At 43.7% G+C, this 27,066-nt stretch overlaps 1 protein-coding gene across 1 annotated transcript; it reads left to right on the plus strand.

Moving 5' to 3' along the window:
- On the plus strand, positions 1–27,054 carry cacna1eb (calcium voltage-gated channel subunit alpha1 Eb). Its single transcript, XM_088395627.1, has 47 exons — positions 1–147; positions 1,331–1,772; positions 4,995–5,290; positions 6,986–7,092; positions 7,377–7,516; positions 11,294–11,397; positions 11,473–11,631; positions 12,348–12,538; positions 13,226–13,329; positions 13,399–13,514; positions 14,112–14,165; positions 14,381–14,461; positions 14,560–14,769; positions 14,836–14,948; positions 15,022–15,134; positions 15,204–15,335; positions 15,532–15,601; positions 15,900–16,017; positions 16,430–16,497; positions 16,626–16,693; positions 18,273–19,013; positions 19,093–19,307; positions 19,379–19,511; positions 19,588–19,717; positions 19,779–19,838; positions 19,902–20,008; positions 20,616–20,712; positions 20,795–20,955; positions 21,069–21,206; positions 21,280–21,481; positions 21,545–21,709; positions 22,224–22,334; positions 22,425–22,505; positions 22,599–22,718; positions 22,814–22,879; positions 23,085–23,176; positions 23,244–23,418; positions 23,484–23,611; positions 23,917–24,013; positions 24,092–24,197; positions 24,292–24,399; positions 24,460–24,560; positions 24,634–24,740; positions 24,815–24,914; positions 25,208–25,340; positions 25,419–25,558; positions 25,670–27,054. Exons 2-47 carry the CDS (start codon positions 1,366–1,368, stop codon positions 26,165–26,167), a joined length of 6,963 nt encoding a protein of 2,320 aa, XP_088251753.1. The 5' UTR covers positions 1–147; positions 1,331–1,365; the 3' UTR covers positions 26,168–27,054.
- Positions 27,055–27,066: the final 12 nt, after the last annotated feature.

The raw sequence follows: 27,066 nt of genomic DNA on the forward strand, positions 1-27,066 counted from the left end.
CTCAAGGAATCCACGCAAAAGCATCATCCTCTTCATCATCACCATCCTCCTCCTTGTTTCCAACTTGTGCCGAGCGAGCAGGGAGGGTCTGTCTGGAGGATGCACCCTGAGTCAGACGCCGGGAAGAATTAAGAGCGTCTTATGGAGGTAAAAGTGCTTCTTTGTTTGGATGTGTTTGGTTTCATATTTGTCTGCTATCGTCATTGTTGTTAAGGAATGTTCACTTGCTCCATAATTGGCTGGTGGATGAATTGTAACACTTGACGTGCATGAAGTGCACTAAATATGTGTGTGTGTGTGTGTGCGATTGTGTGTGTGTGTGTGTGTGTGTGTGTGTCTGTGCACACGCATTGTGAGCCATGGGGAGGGCTATTTAAAGCAAAAATAGATCACAGCCAGCGACTCCAATCTTCACATTTATCATTTCAGCCAATTGTCATTTTTCAGCAGTCATTGTTTGAGAATGGAGAAATGAGAAATCAATTCCACAATTTTGCAAACATGTATTTTCTTTTATTATCACGCCATTTGGAATGCAGCTTGTGTAAGAATGCGGACATTTCACTTTATTTCGTTTTATTTTATTATGATCTAACATGGCATGCTTATGCAAATGTTTAATTTGAATAATTCCAGTTATTGGATAATGGATTTTTTTTACTCAATGTTAAAATTATATAATTCATCATCAATTCAGGTGTAAAATTGTACTTACTATATTTTATTGGTAACCCAGGTGACAAATATTTGTTACATTATTTTATTCATTCGACTTTTTTTCAGTAGATATTCAAGCGTTGAATTTAATTTCGACGTCAACCTAAGTCCCTGATTTTATCTTATTTATGTTGTAATCTATTCTATTGTCAGCCCAAGCGACTCATTGTGTATTTTAGGCCATTCTGAAGCAATTTATTCAATTTTATTAAATGTTCAGACATTGCCTTGTGCACAATCAAGGCAGAGGCTGGCTACTCCCTGGATTGGTCGCCAGACAGTCAAACAAGCACTGTGACCGATGGGAAGGCAGGGGGATGGGATTCAAACCAAGAACCTGAGAACTGTGAGACAGATGTGTAAAACACCGCTCATTTCATTGTTTCAATCATTTTTGGCATGTGACCTGCAGTCGTGCGCTTTCGGCGCCCTGCTCGAAACTGTTGATGTTTGATGAGTGACTCACTGCTTTGGCTTGGCCTCATCTTCAACCTCCTCATTCTCTTTCAATCACTGCATTTGCTCCATCTTTTGTGACTTTTTGGGACTTCCGCTTTTGATTTGATGAATAGCTAACAACAGTTTTTTTTCCTGCCACCTTGTCTCTGCCCAGGTATCTTTACATGTTGGATTGTTGCCGGCGTAGAGATGTTCACTAGTTCCAATCAGTCCCTGTCCGTCTCCCTCACGCCCACCCTCCGTTCGCCGTCCACATGCGGTCCAGGCGGACAGCAGCGTGTGCACTCCTCCCTGTCCCTTCCGGAACCCGAGCCCTGGCGGAAGCACCTCCCAGCCGGCCGGCCCGGCCTGGCGCAGGGCGTCCGTTCCTGCTCCTTGCAGGTGCCGCACAGCGAGTTCCCGGAGCTCCCCGCCCGGGCGGCCAGCTTCGACCTGCCTCGCGACGGAGCGGATGATTCCGATCGGGGTTCGGGCTCCCCGAGCCCGCACGGCGTTCTTCGGCGCCGCGGTGGCCTCGTGGAGCAGAGGGACATCATCATGGCTCACCAGGCTCACAAGATACAGAGCACACCGCAAGCTCGCAGAAAGGAGTGGGAGTAAGTTGTTCTGAACTCCTGTTTCTTACGAGTATCGTAGTTGAAGACATGGCGGGGTTGGATTTGCAGACTCCATTTGCAGTCAGCCCCCAAAGGTGAGCTTATATGTTCATCGCTTTAAATAGACTGCACCTGCTTCTGTGTGCTTTACTTCCAGGGACCATCATTTCCAGCATACTATTAAATCCCTTAAAATAATATTAATAAGAGTTTACTGGAACCTCCCGATGCAAAAAAATATAATAATATTAAGAATAATAGTGATTTTTTTTTTTGTAATTTACTGAAAGTACACAAAATTAAGCACTGATAATTTTTAAAAATCAATACACAGTAAAAGCAATAAAATGTTGCTTTACATACAACTCATAATATTTAATAGTGGTAGTAATAATAAATAAAAATATTTATATGGTATGATGTGATATTTTAATAATTATAAAAAGTGAAAAGAAAAATGATAAAAATATTGAGACAGCCACACAGGAAGTGTGAGTGAGTCACCTTGACAAGAAGTTTGCATACAGAACGAATTATGTTCTTGTGCTGCTTATTTTTTTATTCGTTAAAGGTTCTGCAGGGAAGCAATGAATCATGCAATCATTTCCTACCGATTCATGACGTCATACTATTTGTGTGTGTGTGTGTGTGTGTGTTGAGCATTGCGGTGACTGCAGGAGCAATTAATGGCCGTGATGAGTCGCTTGCCAACACTTGAGTATGGAGTAGCTCTCCATCAAGCCTAACCCCAGATCCCTCCACACTCACTTCCTCCCCCTTCTTCTTCTAACACCCACTCCATCCATCCATCCCTCCATTTCAACAGTTAGCAGCCCCTTGTTTATTTGCAAGCCTCACTTTTTATTATAGCACATAACACGTTGGGAATGTGAAAGGATACGCCAAGCTGTGCTATTTTTTTTATTTATTTTTTGGGTGCTGATTGTATTTCATTTTTTTGTCCATTAGGGGATGCTAGGGAATCAAAGTAGGAGAGCAGCAGGGTGGCTGGCATCTTTGGATGTGTTTGGGATTGACAACTTCATTGCAAATTTCAAAGGGAGGAAAATTGCAGAAAGAAAATCCCAAAAAAGATTGCAACATATAATAATTTATAGCTAGAGGCGTATATGTACTGTATCTGCTAATGTTATTTTTAAAAATTTGTATTATGCTCTTATTTTATCATACAGTACTATTTTATTTGATCTTAATTGGAAAAAATAAGTTTCAGAAGTTTAATGATAAACTAACATTATTATAATTATTACATCATTATAGTTGTGTGTTGTACGTATCCTATTTTTTATTTTTGTAGTTATTTTACATATAAATCTCTTAGAAGCATTCCATAATTTGTAATTATTTATTCAAAAAACATTTAAAAATGACTAGATCTGTTTTTATAAAACAATACTAAAACAGCATTTCTCAAAATGTTTATTTTATTATTAATTTATGACTCATTATTTATGAATCAAATTTTTCATGACTTTTAATTGTGTTTAATCCTTTTCCAACATGTGCTGTTTTTCCAACCCAAGTCAAACTTACCTTTGATTTCGACTCCCCCCTCCATTAATGAACATTTTGCTTTCATTCCACAGCATACTTAGTCATCCATTTGAGTGTCACTCATTGGTCCAAACAGCACGGATAGCCGTTGCTAGGGAACACCTAAGAGGAAAGAATATTTTAAACATAATAATACTCAAGCCACTTGAGTCAATGTTGCCTGAAAGCCTACGTGCAATTATATAAATGCACAAGTGTGTAAGTAAAGCCGCTTTATTGCTCAGCTTTGTGCACATGTTCTTGGAAGTTGACAAAACAGTTGAACAAAGGTGTTAATAATGTCTCAAATTGATTTGAATTGAAATGAAACTTTATGTAGATGACCAGCATACGAGGCATCTAAAAATTTAACATAGATTATAGTGAAAACTCTGGGTGGGATGGATCCCTAATTGATTTTCTGACTCAATTCATCCTGATGAAGGTCATGGGGGGCGTACTGGAGCCAATCCCAATCTTTAATTAGAGCCATGGCTGACAACAAGGTACCTCACTGGGCACCTTTGAGATTCTTCACATTCCTTTTTTTTGTCCATATGGTGTTGGGAGCACAAAACACAAACTACAGTAGAGTTGCTGCACTTGTCCGCGCGTGTGACAAAAAGCAGATTTCTGTAGGAAGAGCCATTGTGAAAGATGTCTTTTGTTGGCACAAATAAAAAGAACCGGAGCAGGAATTGAAGCCAGCCCGGTCGCTATGGAAACAGTCGACAGTTGGAGACGATGCAGATCGGCAGAGAGAGAAAGCAGGAAGAGAGAGAGATGCTGTTTGCGAGGATGGACGGACAAACATTTCGCTAGATGATGATGTGGCTTATGTAAGAGTGCAAATGAATGGATTGATTTGCCAATGCATTGAGACGTGCATGATAGCCGATCTTTTCCAGGGTCATGTTACACATCTTTTTCAAGACAAAATTCTCACAAACTTGATTTATTTTTGAATTGGTTAAAAAAAAAGTAAGTAAGGAAGTAATGAGGTCTCACTTATTGCACCTGAGAAAACACTTTTTTTTTCTTCTTTGCTCCCAATAAAAGGAGCAGATCTATTTCATGATCTATTTTTACACTTGACTTTCCCTCCAATATTAGCACCATGGCCTACTTTTGAAATGTTGCTATAGTGCAAGCAATTACCTCTACTACTACTATTATTGATAGCAAAAAAAAAAAAAAAAAAATTGAAGTATTGAAAGTATGAAAAGCAACACACAAAGAAAATGTGGATAGATTTTCCTCATTGGCTTTTATGGTTGTTTAATGTGTATAACGCAGCAGTGTGATTGTAATTGCCATGGTAACAATGTGGACGTCCCAGGCGAGTCCATGTGGTGGGAGGGTTGTTGTGCTGCGCTTCCTGACCACTTGTGCAGCTCACCAGTGCAGCAGGTGATCTTCACCATCCTCTTCCTCCTCATCATCATCCTGCAGTTAGATGTGTGCGTGCGATGGCGCCACTCGGGCGTCAAACCAGCCTGGCAGAGTAGACTCACTTTCGGCTGTGATGCGTAAAGTTCTCCCCAGGACTTGCCGCGGATTTTTACGCGCATATCTTGATGCCAAAAAGTTGTTTTGAGCGCACCTCACAAACGGGACGTAATATGGAGTAACCCACAGCCATTGTGCTTTTTTCAACTCTTTCGCTAGAATGGCTCGCTTCGGTGACGAGTCCGCCCCGAGCACTGTGGACTCCGGGGATGGCGACGCGGAGCGCGGCGGGGACGCGCTGGAGCCCGGGGCTGCGGCGGCCGGAGGAGGAAGTGCCGACGCATCGGCTGCGATGACGGCGTCCATGAAGCAAGCCAAGGCGCAGCGGGCCCGGACCATGGCTCTATACAACCCGGTACCGCACCGGCAGAACTGCCTGACTGTCAACAGGTCTCTGTTCATCTTCGCAGAGGACAACATTATCAGGAAGTACGCGCGGCGAATCATCGAGTGGCCATATCCTTTACTGATCGAGGTGTGCGTAACGTGTCGGTTCAGAACCACGGACAGCACCGCAAACTTTTGTTCGTAACCAGTTGCTTTTAGCTGACATGTTTTATACGTCATTCAACTTAAAGTATTTATGTTTTCAAAAATAACATATGGACAAAAATATTCAGACACACCTTTATTAGTAATTAGTTTTGATGTAATTTTTTAAAGTGGTTAAAACTACAATTAAAACGTATTTTATTTGTGTCTTAATGCAGCGCTATGAAAAATAGTTTCCCCACTTTAATGTCTACAATATCAAATTATAATTTTCCTTAAAGAGGAAAACTTTTGAAAGATTTGTATTGAAAAGAATATAATTTGCCAGCACGTTCAAGCCTTTACACTGGGCTTTTTTTTTTCTTTTTTCCCCAATTAAGTTTCATCCATTAGCGAATTTATTGTAATGTCCCCAAAGAAGCCTGGTGTGGTATTGTGGTAATTTACGATTACAAATATGACCTAAACTAATTTTATGACAATTATATGCTTTTAAACAGAACATGGTCCATAAAAACATCCCATCAAACTACTTGAATGAGCAATCAGACCCATGGAGGTAGGAGTTGATGGTTGCAAAAATTCTTTTCCTGTCGTGGCTGTCCCAATACTTTTGTCCGTAGAGCCCCCGCGTTGAACTCAATTGCCATGGCGTGCACAGGACACAAAGTTAGTGTGTGTGTTTGTGTACGCGGTGATCATTAGACCTAGCAGCAGCAGCAGCCTGTGGGGGAGGCTTGCACAGTGTGGGCACATGGAAGCACAGCTCTGGATGCCTTATAGTGCTCTGAGTGGGTGTCGGTTCAAATCCAGCTCAGCTGTTTTGTGCACAGGATGTGTGTGTGTGTGTGGGGGGGGGGGGGCGTGTGTATGTGTGTGTTTCTCTCCATTGAATCTGATGGAGTTCGGAGCCATGTTCTCTGCCCAAACGCATTCGGCCGTGGATCACTCCAAACCAACACCCCCAGTTGTCTTCTGGTTACCTAACCAGTGTGGGAGTGGGGGGGGGCTAGTGGTCAAAACTCGCTCTGGGGCCTTGGAACCGGCAGAGAGGTGTGTGGGAGGGCTTTGGCAAAATGTCGGCGTGTTCAGACCCACGTCTTTCCCCTTCCGTTCGTTCCGAGTGCAAAACATTCAGATGAATTCAATGTGATTCGGGCTGCCATGCTTCGTCACTCCGTACTTTCCGTGCAAGTTGGATATCAAGGATGTCGAGTAGATACTGGAGCAGATGTGAACTAGTTCAGACTTTTTTTTCCCCCTCCTCACTAGTAACGTCCTGTTATTTTGAGTCGCTATCAATAAGAGGCTCTGTCAATGTGAGCGTGATGTCCTCCGTGATGCGCTGACCTCCTTTTATTGGAGGAGGAGGAAACATTGACAACAAGGACTTTTGTCCTCTCAGTCAGGCCAAGGTGACTTAGCGGCACTGTGGTTCTGCTCTCACCTGCTCTCCATGTCTCACCATGAAGAGCACTTTAAAAGACTTGACGGTTGCCATAGCGACAGCAGCCTCTCGTATCACAAAACATGAACTATGCCTTAATTCAACTGTTATATAAACATCAGCCATCGGGTTCTTTTTTTCACCATGATGCAATTGAGTTCTTTTAAATTTTGTGGCACAAATGAGTTTTTCTTAACTCTTATGGCTCTTACGCCGTTCGAGTACATGATCCTGGCTACCATAACCGCCAACTGTGTGGTGCTGGCTCTGGAGCAGCACCTGCCCGGAGAGGACAAGACCCCCATGGCAAAGAGACTGGTGAGTTCAAAATGTGTGTAAAAATAACTTGAGAATGAATGCTTAGCTAGCATATTGGAAATGAGCATTCAGTGATTATGTCATTGAATGGTCACGTGGGAAGAAAGTAGTTGTTGACATTTTGTAAACAACAATGAGGCTGTGTGTTATTGTGTTCTCCACTACACACACGCTTGTAATTGCAGGTTGGTTTGTTGTATTGACACACGTCGCAAACAATGTTTTGACTGTGTTTAGGCTCGGAAAGATTCGTACCATACGCTGACCCGTCTTTATGTGTGCAGGAGAAAACCGAGCCGTACTTCATTGGGATCTTCTGCTTCGAGGCGGGCATCAAGCTGGTAGCGCTGGGCTTTGTTTTCCACAAAGGTTCTTACCTGAGGAATGGTTGGAATGTTATGGACTTCATCGTGGTGCTCAGTGGGTGAGTGGCGAGGCTGCATCTCCACGGCAACCGGAATGTTTGTTTTCAACAGATTGTTTTGGGATTGGCTCACGCAGAGCAAGTAATTGCGGTCGTCTTCTGCTGCTGCTCAGAAATCAATGTCTTTTGTTTTATTCCATACATTATATTACAAACTGACAACATGATTGGCTACCGGAACCCCCCAAAAAACAAACTTTTCAAAATTCAATTAAAATTGCGACCAAATTCATTCTGCTTTTACTGATCTGCACTCGCTGGAGCGAAAAATTAATTTCCGACACACTTTGTGGTCTTGTGCGCGTGCATTCAAGCGTTCCACTAGCGCCAGGCTCTGTAAACGCTGGAGTTCATGGTAGCGTGAAGCTTGACCCAGGAGATGAGTTTTGGCTTTTGTTAAGGAGATGTCGTCAATTCAGAGCAAGCGATACAAATGTAGATTTCCTACAGGTTTCCATGGAGCAGCAGGCAGGCTTTGCCTTCCATGATAGGTGGGTGGATAAGTGGATTGGCGCTTGTGTCTAGAACCTGCTTGCCGTCGCCCCCAGCGCCTCGCTCTATTCATTGAGAAGGTGGGAGGGGGGGAGTGGGCTAACAAACACCCCCCCTCCAAAAAAAAAAAAAAAAAATCACACACAATGAGAGTTTTAATTTGAGCGCTGGGTTTGGTGAATTAATTGCATAGGAGTGAAATGGTTGTGTAACAAAAAGCAAGTCTAACCAATCAGGAAGCAAAATTTGTCATCATATTTCATTAATATAAATGACCTCAGCACGCAAAGTACATTTGGAATCATTTTACAAATCAATTCAACGAGTGCATTATTTTTACTTTCCATTGGCTGGGAAACAAATCAACGGTGTTCGCTCCCACAACGGCGCAAACGCCTGTTTCTAACAGCTGCAAAAATAGCCGAAGAAAGAAAACTTTTTTGGACGGGGGGGGGGGGGGGGGGGTATAATTGACATTGTGGATATTTTTGTAAAAGCGTGAATGGAATTCATGTAACCTTTGCATATTTAGCGCAACCCGGACATCATGTTGCCTAATTTAAACCACATTTGGTGACGGACGGCCTGGTTTCCCGCCTGCCTTCTGACATATTTCTCTCTCGGCACATCTGCTTCGCTGTCTATCTGTCACATACGCACACATACACACACACAAGTAAGTCAGACTTAAAAGAAAGCGTGCACATGTGTCATGGAGGCCTTGTGGGAATCCAATCGAGGCTACTGGGCCAGCGCTGGCGGCGTCCATTTCCATTTGGTATTAATGAATCGCTACGAGCCAATCTGTTGGGACATGCAGCTCAATTAAAAAAAAGTCTCAAACGATGATGAGCACATGGTAGTGAAGAAAGAACCTGTCGGCTAAGTGAAATGAAATGTTCTTGATCATGCATTAAAGTCACAAATGTGCTCAAATGGTAACTGCTGTGCTGTGGCTGCTGTTGGCGGCGTCGGGCTTGTAGGTGGAGGTGTGTGGGAGAGGCTGCATGTAATTAATTCAGTCTTTCCGCAGCCAGTTTGCAAACGTCCTTCATGTACACAATGAAGACAAGCAGGAAGACGTCAGCCTTTCGCTTAACTCACTCACGGGCGGAATAGAAGAAATGATAAGTGTGTGTGTCGGCGGTGGGGGTTGAGGACTATGTAGAGCAGGGGTGTCAAACTCGTTTTTTTCGCGGGCCGCATTGTAGTCATAGCTTCTTTCGGAGGGTCATTAATAATCCAAATAAATCTATGAGCACCTCATATTATATACAGTAAAAGCTACAAAACAAACTGACAAATAACTCCTTTTCAAATCAGACGAGTAAAAACTGGTCAAATGTTAAAAAAAAAAGTGAAGACAATTTGCAATTCTAGTAATAACGCACGAATTTGATGCACAATTTGTCTTCGCGGGCCCCATAAAATGATGTGGTGGGCCGTATCTGGCCCCTGGGCCTTGAGTTTGACACCGTGATGTCGAGCATAGAGAGAAAAAAGTATTCAATTGTGTTGACATGTCATGAAATGGGACTTAGAATTGAACCCTGTGGAACTCCATGTTGTATATACTGCACATCTAAATTTCCAGTATAAAGTCAAAGTCAAAGTCAAAGTCAAAGTCAGCTTTATTGTCAATTTCTCCACATGCCAAAGACACACAAAGAAACCGAAATTTCGTTCCCCCCTATCCCACGGTGACAAGACATGGCTCACAACAGACAAACAGTAAACAAGTATAACAAAAGCGTGCTGAATAAATAATGAATAAATAACACAACAATAAATAAATAAATAATTAATTAAGAGGAGCGTAAAAACGCGTACAGCAGACATTCCCGAAAATAGCGCAACAGTGCCGCACGCTACGCAGAAGGGGGTAGCGAGTTCAGGGCCCTAACAGCCTGGAGAAAGAAGCTGTTGGCGAGTCTGGTGGTGCGGGAGCGCAGGCTCCTGTACCTCTTCCCAGAGGGCAGAAGGTCAAACAAGGAGTGAGCCGGGTGACTCACATCTCTGGCAATCGAGGTTGCCTTGCGGGCGAGATGGGAGGTGTAAATGTCCTTCAGGGAGGGAAGCGAAGCACCAATAATCTTACCAGCCGTATTCACTATGCGCTGCAGGGCCTTCAAGTTCTGTTCAGTGCAGTTACCACCCCAGACAGCGATGCAACTGGTGAGGACGCTCTCAATGGTGCCACGGTAGAATGTAGACAGGACTGCCTGAGGAGCACATGCACGCCTGAGCTTCCGCAGGAAATACAGGCGGCGCTGAGCTTTCTTTGCCAGTGACGAGGTGTTCGCGGACCAGGAGAGGTCCTCACTGATGTGCACCCCCAGGAACTTGGTGCAGCTCACCCTCTCCACCACAGCACCGTCGATGATCAGCGGCAGGTGTGTTGTGTGACCCTTCCGGAAGTTCACAATGATTTCCTTGGTCTTACTGACGTTCAGCAGGAGGTTGTTGTCCCTGCACCACGTGGTCAGAAGGTCAACTTCCGACCTGTACCGAGTCTCGTCGCCCTTCGTGATGAGAATAGCCAGTTATTGTATTATTTAGTGGCGTACAAATACACTGCATCACCTTGTGTTCTGTTTTTAATACTGTTCCCCTGCTGTTTTGTAACATAAGGTTACCAAAGTGTAATAAACAACTCAGGGTGGCCTTGAAGCAGCAACCCATCTTTTGTGGCCACTGTGTTTGGACTGAAGGCTGTTTCCACAGAATACCACCCCACTGCTCCTTCTGAATGTCTCTCGCCCAGTGCCTCACAAACTCAAGCACACACACACTCACGCTCTCCTCGCTCCCACAGCTTACAGGAGAGCTTTTGCGTGGGTCTGCGTTTGAGTCTCTGCCATGTGACATTTTCTATCCTCAAACACACACAGGCATATATACACACACTTGGTCTCATAGGCTTGACATGTCATGGTAACATGGCAAAGTTTAATTGATGAAGATTTTGCACGTTGTGTACAAATCATTATTTATTTAAACAATGCCTGCCAGGTGCATTTTATACAAACTACATATGCTGCACGCAGAGTATTTAGAAAAATGCAAATTGTGCCGCAGCACCATTCATCCACTCCACACATATGAAAAATGCATACAAGCTTTTCCCGCAAGAGGAAGCCTTACTCATTCCACTCAGGACTTCCACCTCTTTGTTTAGGCTATTTTTGTCTTTCAAGTGTCTCACGCGCCATGAACAAAATGTTGCATATGATATTCCTATCATGAGCCAAATGAGTAACAATGTGTGTCTGGTCCGTCCATTAGGATCTTGGCAACGGCGGGAGCGCACATGAACATCCCCGTGGACCTTCGCACTCTGAGGGCCGTGCGAGTCTTGAGACCCCTCAAGCTCGTCTCCGGCATCCCCAGTGAGTCATTCGCTAGTTGAATCCTGCTTCATGACAATAATGACCTGACTGAGACACATTTGCGTTTCCCTTCAGGTCTGCAGATTGTGCTCAAGTCCATCATGAAGGCCATGATCCCTCTACTGCAAATCGGCCTGCTCCTCTTCTTCGCCATCCTCATGTTTGCCATCATCGGCCTGGAGTTCTACAGCGGGAAGCTTCACCACACCTGCCTGCCAACTATCGACATTCTCGGTACGCTCTGACGTTAAATTGTCCAGGTGTGCCTAATCTTGTGGCCAGTAGCTTACATGTTATGAAAATGAAACACCGGAGAACATTTTGGTACGCTGGTGGGCGTGCACATGTTGTTTGGACAGTAGCACGTGTCCACACGTTTACCAAAAGTGTTTGGATCACATGTCTCTACATCCCACGGTCCATTTTGCAGCTTCCATTAATTAACTGCTGGACCATTGTAGAGCCGCACTTGAGTTTGAAAACAGAACATTTATGTGCTACTTGAACATTTCAGCTATTAGATTAAACCATCTATCCATTTTCTATCGCGTTTGTCCCCATTTGGTTTGTTAGTGAGCTGAAGCCACACATTTTGAGTGCATATTTTATTCTGCCTTCAAGGCAATTTCTGCAACTAATCAAGGCGATTAGAAAAATCTTTTAAAGACAGAATGACATCACTCACGATATTTCTACTGTAAGTGACATTCACAACAGCGGCGGGTCGCTTGCAGCTTTCCCAAGTGTCCAACGGTGGAGTGGATGCTTTGTGACACTTGACAGATGGCGGAACATGAGTGGCGTGCGAGGCGTCAAAGAATACCGCATGCAACACGGCAGCTGGTGTCCTGCTCATGTTTGTCCCTCTGTGTATACTAAGCAAAGCCAGTGAGGTCAAAATCGAGCTTCGCAACTTGTAGTAACACTTAGGTGCTCTTTTTTTTTTTAAGACAACGAAACAGTGGACTCATCCGAATTGGCTTTTGCTTGCGGCGTGAGGAAGTGCCCGGAGAGATACGATTGTAACGACACGTGGATCGGCCCTAATGACGGCATCACGCAGTTTGACAACATCCTGTTTGCCGTCCTCACCGTCTTCCAGTGCATCACCATGGAGGGATGGACGGCTGTTCTCTATAATGTACGTGTGGAAAGTGAACTGGTCTTTCTTTATTTGACGGCTATATTTTTTTTTAGGCATGACACAAATAATGGTGCTCCACGAAGTCTGCCTAGCAACAAGAATTTTTTTTTTTATTTTGCACTAATGCAGGGGTGTGAAACTCTTTTTTTTCGCAGGCCGCATTGTAGTCATAGCTTCTTTCGGAGGGCCATTATGACTGTCAAGCCAAATAAATGTATGAGCACCTCATTATATACACTAAAAGCTACAAAACAAATTGACAAATAACTCCTTTTCAAATCAGGTGAGTAAAAATTGGTCAAATATAAAAAAAAAATATATTAAAAGTGAAGACAATTTGCAATTCTCGTAATGACACACGAATTTGATGCACAATTTGTCTTCGCGGGCCACATGAAATGATATGGCGGGCTGGATCTGGCCCCCGGGTCTTGAGTTTGACACCTGTGCACTAATGTAAAAAAAAAAATCTGTTTCAAATATCTATATATAAATTACATATGTAATATTTTAACATGGACACCCGTAAAATCTACCTAGCAACAAAGGGTATCCAAATAGACATTATAATGTCTGAAGGGTTGAGGTTAGGTTTGAGATGGAGAAATGCTTTTAAATTACATTTAAAAAAATAATATAAAAAAAAGAGTCATTCTTTATGTTGAATGCTAAATATCATTTCAGACGAATGATGCCTTGGGCACAACATGGAACTGGATGTACTTCATCCCACTCATCATCATTGGCTCCTTCTTTGTGCTCAACCTCGTGCTGGGAGTCCTTTCCGGGTGAGTGTCACCACATCATATATCCATATTGTCTTTTCTTTTTTATAATACACATCTTTCCCGCCGTAGAGAGTTTGCCAAGGAGAGGGAGCGGGTGGAGAACAGGCGGGCTTTCATGAAGCTTCGGAGGCAGCAGCAGGTGGAACGTGAACTCAACGGCTACCGCGCCTGGATAGACAGGGCAGGTACTGCAACACCATTTTCATCTTAAACTAAACTCAGGCGTCTGTGCTATAGGGCTGCACACACAAGCGCTATAACGGCGTCTGCACTGGCCATCTCCCACGCAAGTAGAGAGTGAGAAAAGGTGATACTGACTCACTGGCTTACTGTAAATGTGTGCGCACGTATGCATGTGTGTGTGCTTGTTGGTGTGGGTGAGTGTGGGAAGCGCGAGTGAGAAATATTGCAAGCATCGAGGAGGGAATAAGAGCTCCTTCTCTCAAGGAGGTCACACGGGCCTCTGAGCGTTTACAGCAGCGCCAACCTCGCTCGGAAAAAAATCGGAACTGGCCACTCCATTTGTACCGTATTTCCTCAAATAGACTAATAGGCACTTGCCCCAATTAGTCACCGGGTGCAGCATTCACAAATTAATGGGAGGGGGAAAAAAAAACGGGAAAGTGATTAGCACAAGGGTGGGGCTGATAGGAGGGGGAATTTGGATGAGACATGTTTTTCATCAGCCTCAAAATATTTTTCATTTTAAATTCCTGCAAGACGCCTTCTCACCATCTGCAGTTGAGTGAATAAATGGTTTAAAACGCTTTCTTTCTTTGCAGAGGAGGTCATGCTGGCAGAGGAGAACAAAAATTCGGGGAGGTCGGCATTAGATGGTAAGGAAATTGTCTCGCTTGATGACTTCAAAATGTGTCCAAAATTTTAAGACATATGATGGTTGATATTTTTGTACAAAACAAAAACATTTTTTTTAAATGCTGTATAAAATTTGATTTAAAAAAAAAAACAAAAAACGTTTTTGCTCAAACTGAAGAAGCTACGCTAACTGTTAGCTACTTTGTACATTAAGCTTGAGTTTTCATATCAAAAGTGCTGAAGAGGGCAAGTAAGAAGACGGGCGCACGTCGAGGAGCCCCAGGCGATGACAAGTACACGGACATGTCCACTGCCAGTGAGCTTTTTAATTGCTCTTCTCATTTTCCTTTAATTCCAAGTTTATTGCTCATAATAATAATTTTTATGAATTTATCCCCCATCTCTGTCTGACAGGCATGTCTCGCTCCAGGATGAACTTCCGCAGCGGTCGGCGCGGTCCGGCCGCTTACCTGCGTCGCAAAGAACGCATGTTGCGCATCTCCATCCGCCGCATGGTGAAGACGGACACGTTCTACCTGATGGTGCTTAGCCTGGTGGCTCTCAACACCATCTGCGTGGCCATCGTGCACCACAACCAACCCGACTGGCTCACCATCTTCCTCTGTGGGTCGCCACTTTGTCAATGACATCTATTCTGATCTCACCGATTGTTTATTTTCTTCTCCCCAGACTATGCAGAGTTTGTGTTCCTTGGGCTGTTCCTTGCTGAGATGTTCTTGAAGATGTACGGTTTGGGTTTCCGTCTTTACTTCCATTCGTCTTTCAACTGCTTCGACTGTGGCGTGAGTCCCTCGTCATTGTCAAAATACGCCAAGAATCAAGAATTCTAGAAGAATTCTTTTTTTTTTTTTTCAGGTAATTGTCGGTAGCATATTCGAGGTCGTTTACGGCTTCTTCCGGCCCGGTATGTCGTTTGGCATCAGCGTGCTGAGAGCGCTGAGACTTCTGAGGATTTTCAAGATTACCAAGTACGCAGGACACCAATACTCAAACTGCGAGTACTTTTATTGCTAGCGTTTTTATCTTCTCTTTGCCAGATACTGGGCCTCTCTCAGGAACCTGGTTGTGTCGCTCATGAGCTCCATGAAGTCCATCATCAGTCTGCTTTTCCTGCTCTTCCTCTTTGTTGTGGTGTTTGCCCTGCTGGGGATGCAACTTTTTGGAGGACGGTAGGCCGTAGCGGTCTTTGCTTGTCGCTAACAAATCAAGTGATTATGAAGTGACTCAGTAATAATGAAGGGGCTCCGCGGCAGCCATGTTGGTCCAAAGTGGTACACTGAGATGCTATTATTGTCGTTCCTTATGACACAGTGTGCGATGAAGAAAACAAAAATAGTTCCTCATATCTTTGATTCTGCCTTCTAGGTTCATCTTTGAAGATTACACTCCCACCAACTTTGACACGTTTCCAGCTGCGATCATGACAGTGTTTCAGGTTTGGTTCCCCCCCCCCTCCTCTTTTCTTCCATTCTGCCTCCATGACACATTGCACCCGATGAGATTTCTCACCCCGGGCACAGATTAAACAACTCGGCTCGCTCGCCGTCCCCGCCCCGCCTCCGCTGCCCGCCCACGCATCCTCGCACACATATGCGCACATCACAAACATGAAGCAAATCCACGTCAGAGCTGACACAAACACAACTGCGGCTTCAACGAAGCAACCTGTTATGTTTACTTGTTGCTATTTTTTTTTTTTTCCAAGAGACATATTCTGCTTCATCCACTTGCAGATATTGACGGGCGAAGACTGGAATGAAGTGATGTATAACGGGATTCGCTCGCAAGGAGGCGTGCAGTACGGCATGTGGTCGTCCATCTATTTTATAGTGCTCACCCTTTTCGGAAACTGTATCCTTGGTAACACTGAGAATAACTCAATGAGCTCTGATCAAATGTGTCAAGAATATCTCAGGGAGTAAAAAAAATATAATGCGTATGTGTGTGGGGGGGGTCCAAGCATATTTCAGAGGAGCCACATGCCCCTTGGCCCCCTGTCTAGCGCCGCCCATGTTGATGCTATGATCTTACAGCAATGCTTTGGTCGTATATTTTCTGCATGGTTGAATGATTTCACTTTTGGCTTTGTGGCAAAGTCCAATTTTCCTTAAGGGATTGTTTGCATTGAGATAAGCAATAACACGCTTTGGAATTGCGGGGCTGAGCAAATAAACTAGAAAACAGAGATAGAACCCAATACATTGGTAAACACAATATAATACAAATACGGTGTTTTGTTTGTTCTTAACTGCCTCTCTGTCAGACACACTCCTCAATGTCTTTTTGGCCATCGCTGTGGATAATCTGGCCAATGCACAGGAACTGACAAAGGTTTGATCTTGAACTTGGCATCTGCACATTTGACTGTTGCTTTAATTTCCCCCGTGAACAACGTTTCCTCCGAAAATTCAATTGAGTGTGTCACCTAAATCAAACAGCGTGCCTATTAACTTTGCCAGGATGAAGAGGAGGAGGAAGAGTTCTTCAACCAACGGTATGCCAGAGGCAGGGATGGCTTAATATCGGAGTAAGTTAAGGGTTAACATAAACATATGACCATGCCGGGATGAGAAAAAAAATGGACTTGTATGTCCCTCTGCTTCATTTAAATGGATTCTGAATACCATTATGTAGCAATAGTGAGTTTTTGGCAATCGCACGGTATGATTTAGGCATACACTGTGTGTTCTGACCTCTGACCTCTTTTGCTCTTGAAATTGGTCATGAAAAAAAATAAAAAATGAAAGAATGTCTCATCCGAGCATGGACATAGCTTGCTCGAGGGCTGCACGCGTTAGTTTTGCATGCTTTTATTGGAGTGACTCACAAATCACTGCCAAATATTTCGACGTAATTATCTGAAAGAAAATAGCATTTTAAGTCTCTGCATGTTGATTTTTGCTCAGTATGCAAAAATATACACTTATAAATGTAATCAAACAAAAATACTCAAACACTGACCACATTGCTTTCACCCCTAAAATTGCATTATATGAATCCACATTTGGGTGATTTCTATGCAGCATTTTTAAGAGTGTGCTAAAAAGACTCCCTCACTGTGTCATATGTTTGTTGGATGTAGCGTATGGATAATTTTGCAGCGTTTTAATGTCTTTTGCTATTCCATCATGTTGTCTCGTTTTATGCCTGTTGTAAAGTGGCACTGGCCAAAATGACATTTGGTCACCATGAGAGATCATTTTAGTTTCGATACTACGATTATTTCAAATGCATTGCTGTGGTAATTTTAAGCATATCATTTAAACTTGCATGAACTTGCACATGATGTTAATTGGAAGTCACATTTTGGACTGTGTCACCACTGTTTTGTGTGTGTTGTAAAACTAATGTCTTGTTTTCAAGTCATCACTCATTTATTACATGGACAACAACAGAATCAGAATAACAGTAAGTAAAACTGTATGCATCTGTCTTCTTCTCTAGAAATGTTTCCCTGAAACACTTGTTGAGATTCTGTTCTTTAGATTTGACACAAGGCTTTTGTGTTAATCCTGCACTTTTCCTTTTGTGGTCTTGTGGGTTTTTTCACTTATTATCTCCCAGGTAACTTCATGTTTTCTTCTTTTTTGGATGCCTTTATTTCTGTAGCTTGGACTATTTTACATATTTTTCCCCATTACACTTTTAGAGTCATGGAAAGGCCTAGTCTTTTCTGGCAAGTTTCAGTTGAGTTTTTTTTTTTTTCCTTGCATATCTGGTATGCTATATGAATATTATCCTGAATGTTGTTTCCCACTAGTTTGACCTTTTGGAAAATGTGCTTTTATTTAGTAAATAGTGATGAACTTGAACTCTGTTAGTTTTGCACGGGGGAAACAACTAGCGGGACTTCACTCAATCAGTCAAAAAATGCTCAGCAATGAAAGAAGTCAAATTTTATTAGCTAGCACCTAACATTACCTTCTGCGGCAGAAGCTAGCTAGCTGTTTCCCCTCTACAAATGTATATGCTACGCTTGGCTAAGCTACATTAAGTTTGTAATTTCAGTAGATATTTGATAAGTATCCAAAATGTCAAACTAGTTTAAAATGGAGCTGATTGCCGGTGCCGCCAAGCATTGACAAAATGTGTATTGTGCTCTTTAGTGGAAGAAGAAGACCCTACCTCTACAGGAAACGCGCCATCCACCGAGGTCGACCTACCTTCCCCGATGATCCAGACGGCTCGATGGGAGCCGCGGATGAGCCGCCCCGGAACAGCTCCAACGCCTTCGCCAACCGCCGCGAGAGGAGGAGAAAAGTCAACATGTCCGTCTGGGAGCAGAGGGCCAATCAGTTGCGCAAGCGCCGCCAACTAGCTAGCAAGGAGGAGCTCTTCAGCAGCCCTGCCGAAGACACGGTCGAAACCCCCTCGACCCATCATGTACCCGCGTTGTCCGCAGAAGCCAGCCCGGCACACCTACCTGAGTCCCCCGTGTCCGTGGGGATGCCTTTACCCGAACCGCCCATGTCCATAACCATCCCCATACCCGAACCCCCTGCAGCCGAGCCTTTGGTCAACCTCTCCGAGGAGAAAACAGGCGGCGCTAACCACCGAACGACAGGCGGGGGTCGGCACAGGATGGCTCGCAAGTTCAGACCGGGGCCGGAGGAAGGGGCCAGACACCGACGCCACCGTCACCGAGAGGCTCGCACCGAGGCCAAGAGCTTGGACTGCACGCAAACGCCACACGATGCGCTGCTGCTCAAGCGCTCACTCAGTCAAGAGAGGAGGATCCTGGATGAGCGGGAGGAGAATGAAGAGAAAGCTAAGGCAGAAGGCCAGGCCCAGGAAGACTCTGGAACGTGTATCGTCAACCCGTATGCAGATGTTGGAGAAGATGGAAGGTAAGGTTACCTTGAACTAGTTTATTAGGAAGACATCTGTCTTTGATCATCTCTTTGTATCATTTGTCTTCTGCCTCAGGATGTCTGACATCCCCGAACCTCCTCAGTGCAAGCGGCTTGTGGATTGTCCAACCATCCCGGTGGAGATGGCTCTGGAGGCCACGGAGTACTCGCCGTGTACCCTTGAAAGCGAGAAACGCGCAGGCTCCATCCACCGCGACAAATCCAATCCAGAAGGATCCGTGGCCATTGAAATGTCCGCGCAACCGCTGCTGGAGTTGACTCCCATGACAGGTAGTCTTGAACGTTCTCAGGCGGACACAATGATCCTTGTTGCACCAGATTAAAACTTTTTTTTCTTGTAGTGAACAGTAAAGAGCTGGAAGCCTACCATTCTGAACAGACAGACAGAGATGAAGAAACCGAGGATGAGGAACCTCCTATTACTCCCAAAGCTGTTGCTCCCGGCAGCATGTTCCTCTTCAAGGCTTCAAACCCGTAAGATGTTGAATAAATCATCCGATCTCTTTCAAGAAGTGATTCACAACTTTTGTATTCTACCTTTGGTCCATAGGATCAGAAGGATCTGCCATTACATTGTTAATATACGCTACTTTGAGATGAGCATCCTTCTGGTGATTGTGGCCAGCAGCATCGCACTGGCCGCCGAGGATCCCGTCTGCGCCAGTTCGGAAAGGAACAAGGTACAAAAATTGACAAATTGGTAAAAATGATTGAGAATGATCATCTGCTTTTTTGAATCAGGTGCTACGATATTTTGATTATGTCTTCACCGGGGTGTTCACCTTTGAAATGGTCATCAAGGTAGGCCCTCATTGTCAAAACATGACTCATTTTTTAAGATGACTCAAATCGTATCTATCGCAGATGATCAACCAGGGCCTCATCCTGCACGACGGCTCCTATTTCCGAGACATGTGGAACATCCTGGATTTCATCGTGGTGGTGGGAGCGCTCATTGCCTTCGCTCTGACGTGAGTCGCTGCAGATAAACACCTGTCTGCCAGTGCCGAACACGTTGACTCATCATCAACGGCCGTGCATTTTGATTTTCGCTGCATTCTGCCTCAATAACAAAGGAAACGTTTCTCTTTAATTGTATTGTCAGGATTTTACAGGGATTATTTCTGTCGTCTCTGGATGTAACAAATAAGCTTTTTTTGAACGGTTTGTTAATTTCTCTGTTGTGACTTTATAGCTGTGACTCTTCCAGCTTCACAAGTGTCTCTCTCCTTATGCCTCTGCCGTCTTGTTCTCTGTTGTTCCTGTGGATTTTTTCTCTGTGGGGGCACCCAGGAATGTGATGGGGTAAACATTTAATTATGTCACACTAAAACTTCACTGTCATCTTCCTTTATTTATTTTTTTTAGATAAAATCAGTGCACTTTGGTGTTTTTATGTTTTATTTATTGTCTACCAAAATATCATATCCAACACTCAAAACAGTCACTCAGAAAAAAAGAGAACTTCCATTGTCTTTTAAATATTTTCTGGATTTTTGTTGTTGTTGTGTTGTTGAGGTGTTGGTTCAAAACTTCCCAAGCTCGACCCTAAAAATCTTATTTGAATGTTTTCAATAGAAACAACAAAGGTCGAGACATCAAGACCATCAAGTCCCTCCGCGTTCTGAGAGTCCTGCGGCCACTCAAGACCATCAAGAGGCTTCCTAAACTCAAAGTCCGTGCACGTTCTGTGTTTGAAATCACAAATTTGATCTGGATTAAACTTTTTGGGGTTTCCTTCCTTTTCTTTTCCGTAGGCCGTGTTTGACTGCGTGGTGACATCCCTGAAAAATGTCTTCAATATCCTCATTGTCTACCAGCTCTTTATGTTCATCTTTGCCGTCATCGCCGTGCAGCTTTTCAAGGGCAAGTTCTTCTACTGCACAGACAGCTCCATGAACACGGAAAAAGAGTGCCAGTAAGTGAGCCGTGACTTTTTTTTTTTTTTTATTAAATGACAAATCCAGACGGGAGCATCATTATATTTTTCATGGGCATTATTTAAGAAGGTAATATGTGTTTGCTTCACAGAGGCTATTACATCGACTACACCAGGGACAAGAAGGAGGTGAAGAGGAGAGAGTGGAAGAGACACGAGTTCCATTACGACAACGTCTGCTGGGCCCTCCTCACTCTCTTCACCGTCTCCACCGGCGAAGGATGGCCTCAGTCGGTGTCTTTATTACTACACGCGCTCGTTAAAACGAAGCGGGAAAAAAAATTGAATTTGTCGTTCGGACAGGGTGCTGCAGCACTCCACAGACGTGACAGAGGAGAGCATGGGGCCGAGTCGAGGGAACCGAATGGAGATGTCCGTTTTCTACGTGGTGTACTTTGTGGTTTTTCCCTTCTTCTTCGTCAATATCTTCGTGGCTTTGATCATCATCACTTTCCAAGAGCAGGGCGACAAGATGATTCAGGAGTGTAGCCTGGAGAAGAATGAGGTGCGGCTCCCGTTGTAGCACCGCATGCACGTGCAATGACGCTTTTTTTTTTGTGTCTTTCAGAGGGCGTGTATTGATTTTGCCATCAGTGCCAAGCCCATGACACGCTACATGCCCCAGAATAGGCAAACCTTCCAGTACAAGTTGTGGCACTTTGTGGCATCGCCTTCTTTCGAGTACACCGTGCTGGTGATGATCGCCCTCAACACGGTAGTCCTCATGATGAAGGTAACAGCCTCAAATTGGAGCTAAGGATGTACAATTGCTCAATTGCAGAGTACCAGCAGATTTTTTTTTTTTTTTTAGCACAATGCACTGTACATTTTGATAGTAATATTGTACTGGATTATTAAATAGAAAATGTCATTTTAGAAAAACATCTAGACTTCATTAGAACGATTCTAGATTATTAAGTGACATGACAATTTAATTAAATTTTTATTTTATTTTTTATTTTTTCAATTGCAGAGTACCAGCAGAAATGTTTTTTTTTTTTTTTTTTAGTACAATGCACTGTACATTTTGGTAGTAATATTGTACTAGTATATTTTGATAAAATGTCATTTTAAAAAAACATCAAGCGTTCATTAGAACGATTCTAGATTATTAAGTGACAGGACAATTTAATTAACAAAATGTTTTAATTTTTTGGAATTTAATTTACGGTATTTTAATTTAATTTAATTTTAAAAAAATATATTTTTTTTAATTTTATTTTTTTATTGTTGGTCTGTTTCTTCAGTATCACTCAGCCCCCACGGCATATGACACAGTTCTGAAGCACTTCAACACAGCGTTCACTGTCCTCTTCTCCCTGGAATGCATCCTCAAGATCATGGCGTTTGGTTTTGTGGTGAGGAAACACAAAAACCACCAAGGTTTCTCACTCAACTCATAGGAAATGCAAAATATTTCTGCCATCATTATTTTTTTCCTCCTGCAGAATTATTTCCGAGATACCTGGAATATTTTTGACTTTATCACAGTGCTCGGCAGCATCACTGAGATCGTTGTGGATCTACAGGTGAAAGCAAAACACTCCAGCTGTAACGTATTGTAGTCAAGGCAGACTTTATAATAACGGCGACTATGTGCTTTTTTTTTTTCATCGGTCCAGTCCATGAACAGCATCAACATGAGCTTCCTGAAGCTCTTCCGAACAGCCCGCTTGATCAAATTGCTGAGGCAGGGTTACACCATTCGTATTCTGCTCTGGACCTTTGTCCAGTCTTTTAAGGTCATTATTTACTGTCATCCCGTGTGCATGTTTAGCACAAGACATACAATTGTAAAATTCCCAATCTGACCAGTTGTGACGTTTTTCTGCAACAGGCACTTCCTTACGTGTGCTTGCTCATCGCCATGCTTTTTTTCATATACGCCATCATTGGAATGCAGGTAAGCAGTAGAACTGTTAATTGTAAACATAAAAAAAAATGAATAAATTAATTGTGGGGTTTTTTATACGTTAAATTATTTTAAATGATTTCCTGTGGGATTTTTTTTTAATTAGAGAAACTTGGAAGTCAACAAGCATTACGCAGCAGATGACATATTTTACCCTTTTGGAAGCTCAGTTGTAATTATTCTTGTTTTTCTGCAGGTTTTTGGAAATATCAAGTTGAATGATGAGAGCCACATCAATCAGCACAACAACTTTAAAACTTTTTTCGGCGCTCTCATGCTGCTTTTCAGGTGGGCCTCGTGCAATGTTAGTTGATATTCACCTGAGTGGTTTCATGTCACGTTTTCAAAACATCAGGAGTGCAACGGGGGAGTCTTGGCAGGAGATCATGCTTTCGTGTCTGTCGGGCCAAGAGTGCGAGCCCGACCCCTCCATCGCCCCCTTCACCTTGTCGCCGGACCACGAAGGAGGCTGCGGCACAGACTTTGCTTACTGTTACTTTGTCTCCTTCATCTTCTTCAGCTCCTTTCTGGTCAGAAGTCAAACGATACAAAGATGTTTGTCGTCAGTTTTGATGAGCCTTGTCTCTACTTGCAGATGTTAAATCTCTTTGTGGCTGTCATTATGGATAACTTTGAGTACTTGACGCGAGACTCCTCCATCCTCGGACCGCATCACCTGGACGAGTTTGTCCGAATCTGGGGAGAATACGATCGTCTGGCATGGTAAAGACCCTTTTATTGTATCCAATGTAATGGGAATTAATTACGACACACAGTCAAATTATTTTAACTTTTTATTCATTATTTTTCAATTATTTTTCTAAAATATTTTTTAGATATATACAATCAATTTAATTGAATTGAATTTGACAGCACGCTCCTTAGTTGTTTTATCTCTCTCCAACAGAGGGCAGCAGATTCCGATTTGTGTTGAGTAAAGTCCAAATCAAAGAAATGATCCAAAGTCATTGAAACTAAACTTTTATTTGTTTTTTCCTTTTCTTCTTTCTGCTTTTTGTACTATGAAGTGGACGCATTCACTACACAGCCATGTATGAGATGTTAACACACATGTCTCCTCCACTGGGCCTAGGCAAAAAATGTCCTGCCAAGATTGCCTATAAGGTAACAAGAGCAAGCAAGCAAGTTTTGAAGGAAAAAAAAAAAGTTTGCAAACCAGCTTTTGCTTTTATTGTCACGCAGAGGCTGGTGCTGATGAACATGCCGGTGGACGAGGACATGTCGGTGCACTTCACCTCAACGCTCATGTCTCTCATCCGCACGGCGCTGGACATCAAAATAGCTCGAGGTGATGCAAACTTTAGTGCCACATTTTTAAAATACACAGATGGGCGAGGTCATTCATCTGCTGAGGTCAAATCTTCTGAGCGCATGTGTCACAGGTGGTGAGGACCGCATTGCTTTGGATGCTGAACTTCAAAAAGAGATCAGCATCATCTGGCCTTACCTGCCGCAGAAGACCCTGGACCTCCTGGTGCCCATCAACAAAGGTGGGCTCAAGCAGCCGTGTTTACCTTGGCCGTAGCGTTGATGCGAGTCCACGTTTGCAGATACGGACATGACGGTGGGGAAGATTTACGCCTCCATGATGATCATGGACTACTTCAAACAGAACAAGGCCAAGAAGCTGCGGCAACAGCTTGAAGCTCAGGTCAGACCGACAACTTCTCAGCTTTGACGATTCAACATCATAATCAAAATGAACTTGCTGTGTTTGTAATCAGAAGAGCAACCTGATCTTCAAGCGTCTGGACGCGTCCACCCTTCCTGAGGACATTCTTTCCAACACGCAACCTCTGCCCATGATGGCACACAGTGCTGGCTCCGCCTTGTCGGTTTATTTCCACTTTGCCTGCATGCATCATTTTATGTGCGTTCATTTTTTTTTTTTTTTTGCTCACATAGGACACGTGGGGGATTTGTGGCTTTGAGTCCTATTTCGCCACAGGAGCTATTTTTGCAGTCCATGAACTCAGACACTGATGCTGGCCAGCAACAGAACCCAGTAAGCAAAAAAAAAACCCAACTTTTAGTAATGAGGGGAAAATTATTTTCTTGTATTATCTGCTGACTAGTGATTAGTTTCGCCCGTTATAATTAACTTTCAAATAATCACTTGTAGTATGACGTGTTTGAGTAAATATGTTCTTTACCACTGCCAGAGGGTTCTGTAAAGTCATCATTTGAAAAGGTACATGAAGCCAAAGGCTCGGCTTTTCTCACTGAAGCATGTAGATGAAAGTGTCTAACTTTAATGATCTGAATGTAATATCCTTTTTTTTTGTTTTGTTTTTACAGACCGAGGCTGCCGGCGGATCATTGAAGCGTTCGGCCTCCACCGTGTCGGATCAACAAGTCAACGGTCTTTGGCAGGAAGAAAAAAGTCCCGAGCGCTTTTATCGACCTCGTCACAAGAGCTACAAGGCTGCAGGTCTGCATTTGTGGAAACGTGACGTGAAGCACATCGTAGTTCAATCAATGTTGCATCATCATCTATGTGTCTGACCAGTGTCTCGGTCCGAGCGGGGTCGATCCAAGGAGCGTTGCCATCTTCTTTCTCCTAACGCGTCTCGCTGCAACTCTGAGGAACGCAGCCTGCAGCCGTCACGCTCTTCTAGCGTGGAGAGGACACGCCCCCGGGACAAACAAGTACAAACTTCATCATTGGATGATATTTTTGAGAACATGACCAAAAAGGGAGTGTGGCAAAAGTATTGGGACGAGATGTTGTCTTGAGTGATTGTCATTGGTTGTGTTTAGGGTAACAGCTCGGACAGTCCCGTGCCGTCCACATCAGAGTCCAGCACCCCCAGTGTCCGACGACCTTCATCACAGACCCCAACGCGCTCTCGTCCTCACATCACCTACTCGCCGCTCGTGTGTCGCGCCGACCCCTCCGTCGGCGAGCACGACGGGACGGAGGCGACCCGGCGGGAGCAGGAGACAGTCGGCGGCGAGCGAGAAGGGGACGAGGCGGGTCGTCACCCGTCACCGCTGCGCCGCTACCCCTCCGAGCCCTTCCTGGCTTCCCAGGAGGAGGACCACAGCCCCGATCCCACCGGGCCCATGGAGACGTTGACCTTCGAGGCAGCTGTGGCCTGCAGTCTGGGACGCTCAAACACCGTCAGCTCGGCCCGCCCGCGCTTGCGGACCGGCTGGCAGATCCCCAACGGACACTTTCGCAAACGTCTTGCGCAGACGGCCTCAGTGGCGGGCTGCGATACGCTTAGCGACACGGAGGAGGACGACCGTTGCTAGGGACAAAGACGCGGCGACTCTTTGCTGCATTCTACGCCGTCATAGTTGTAAAAGTCAAGCTGACAGCAGCACAGAACACTTCCTGAAACTTTGCTTGCCAATTTACACCCAATACTTACTATTCAAATGAAAAACAAAGGTCTACTTCCTGCCTTTTACTTGATGATAGAAGAACCGTACTTCATTGGAACCTTATGGCAACCTAAGACTTTTGCACAGTACTATTCAAGGAATGAATCATATGATGCCATTAGATGATTAAGTGTTGCTCTTTGCAGTATTTAGGGTTAGTGTGAATATGTAACTACATTTTCCTATCAATGATTTTTCTCTATAAATACAATGATTTGTGACATCACAGCATCCATGCAGGAGAGCTGACACCACTTTTCCACATAATGACCAACATTTTTTTTACAATATGAACGGACCCGCATGAGAGGGGTGGTTTTTTTCTTTTCCCTTTAATTTGCGAGATAAGAATGCACTTGTAGAATACTAGTAGAAAAATGTTTGTTATTTCAACCAGCTAAACGAACCTTTAAAATATTTTTGTCTGTCGTTCCTTTTTTGTCCTTTTGCAAACGGAGCCATGTAAATGTATCGGGAACAGCATCGACACGCCATATTTAAATCCCATCTTTAACCTACTCTACTACTTACCAATAATGTACAGACTATTCGTCACTTTTTAGAGTTTTAATGGTCCCTAAAGATTTGTATTCGTTTTAATTGCCCAACAAAGCCAAAAATCGGTGACAATCACGACCCCCCCGAAAATTTTGATTTATTTCACGAGTTAATGCAAAGAAAAGAAGAAGCAAATAATTGTTGTTTTTTTACGTGTATGATAACTGTATATACGAATAAATGTGTTCTGAAGTTCAGAGTGTTGTCGA

This window comes from Syngnathus floridae, chromosome 14, assembly GCF_059516105.1.
Source record: "Syngnathus floridae isolate MCC-2025c chromosome 14, RoL_Sflo_1.0, whole genome shotgun sequence".
NCBI classification, from domain to species: Eukaryota; Metazoa; Chordata; class Actinopteri; order Syngnathiformes; family Syngnathidae; genus Syngnathus; species Syngnathus floridae.

What these genes read in the sequence shown, in the direction of transcription:
- cacna1eb (XM_088395627.1), top strand. Translation starts at nt 1,366, where the DNA reads ATGTTCACTAGTTCCAATCAGTCCCTGTCCGTCTCCCTCACGCCCACC. An exon ending in GCGGCGAATCATCGAGTGGC is followed by an intron (nt 5,291 to 6,985) that starts CATATCCTTTAC and finishes TTATGGCTCTTA; the next exon opens with CGCCGTTCGAGTACATGATC. An exon ending in GATGTTGGAGAAGATGGAAG is followed by an intron (nt 19,014 to 19,092) that starts GTAAGGTTACCT and finishes CTTCTGCCTCAG; the next exon opens with GATGTCTGACATCCCCGAAC.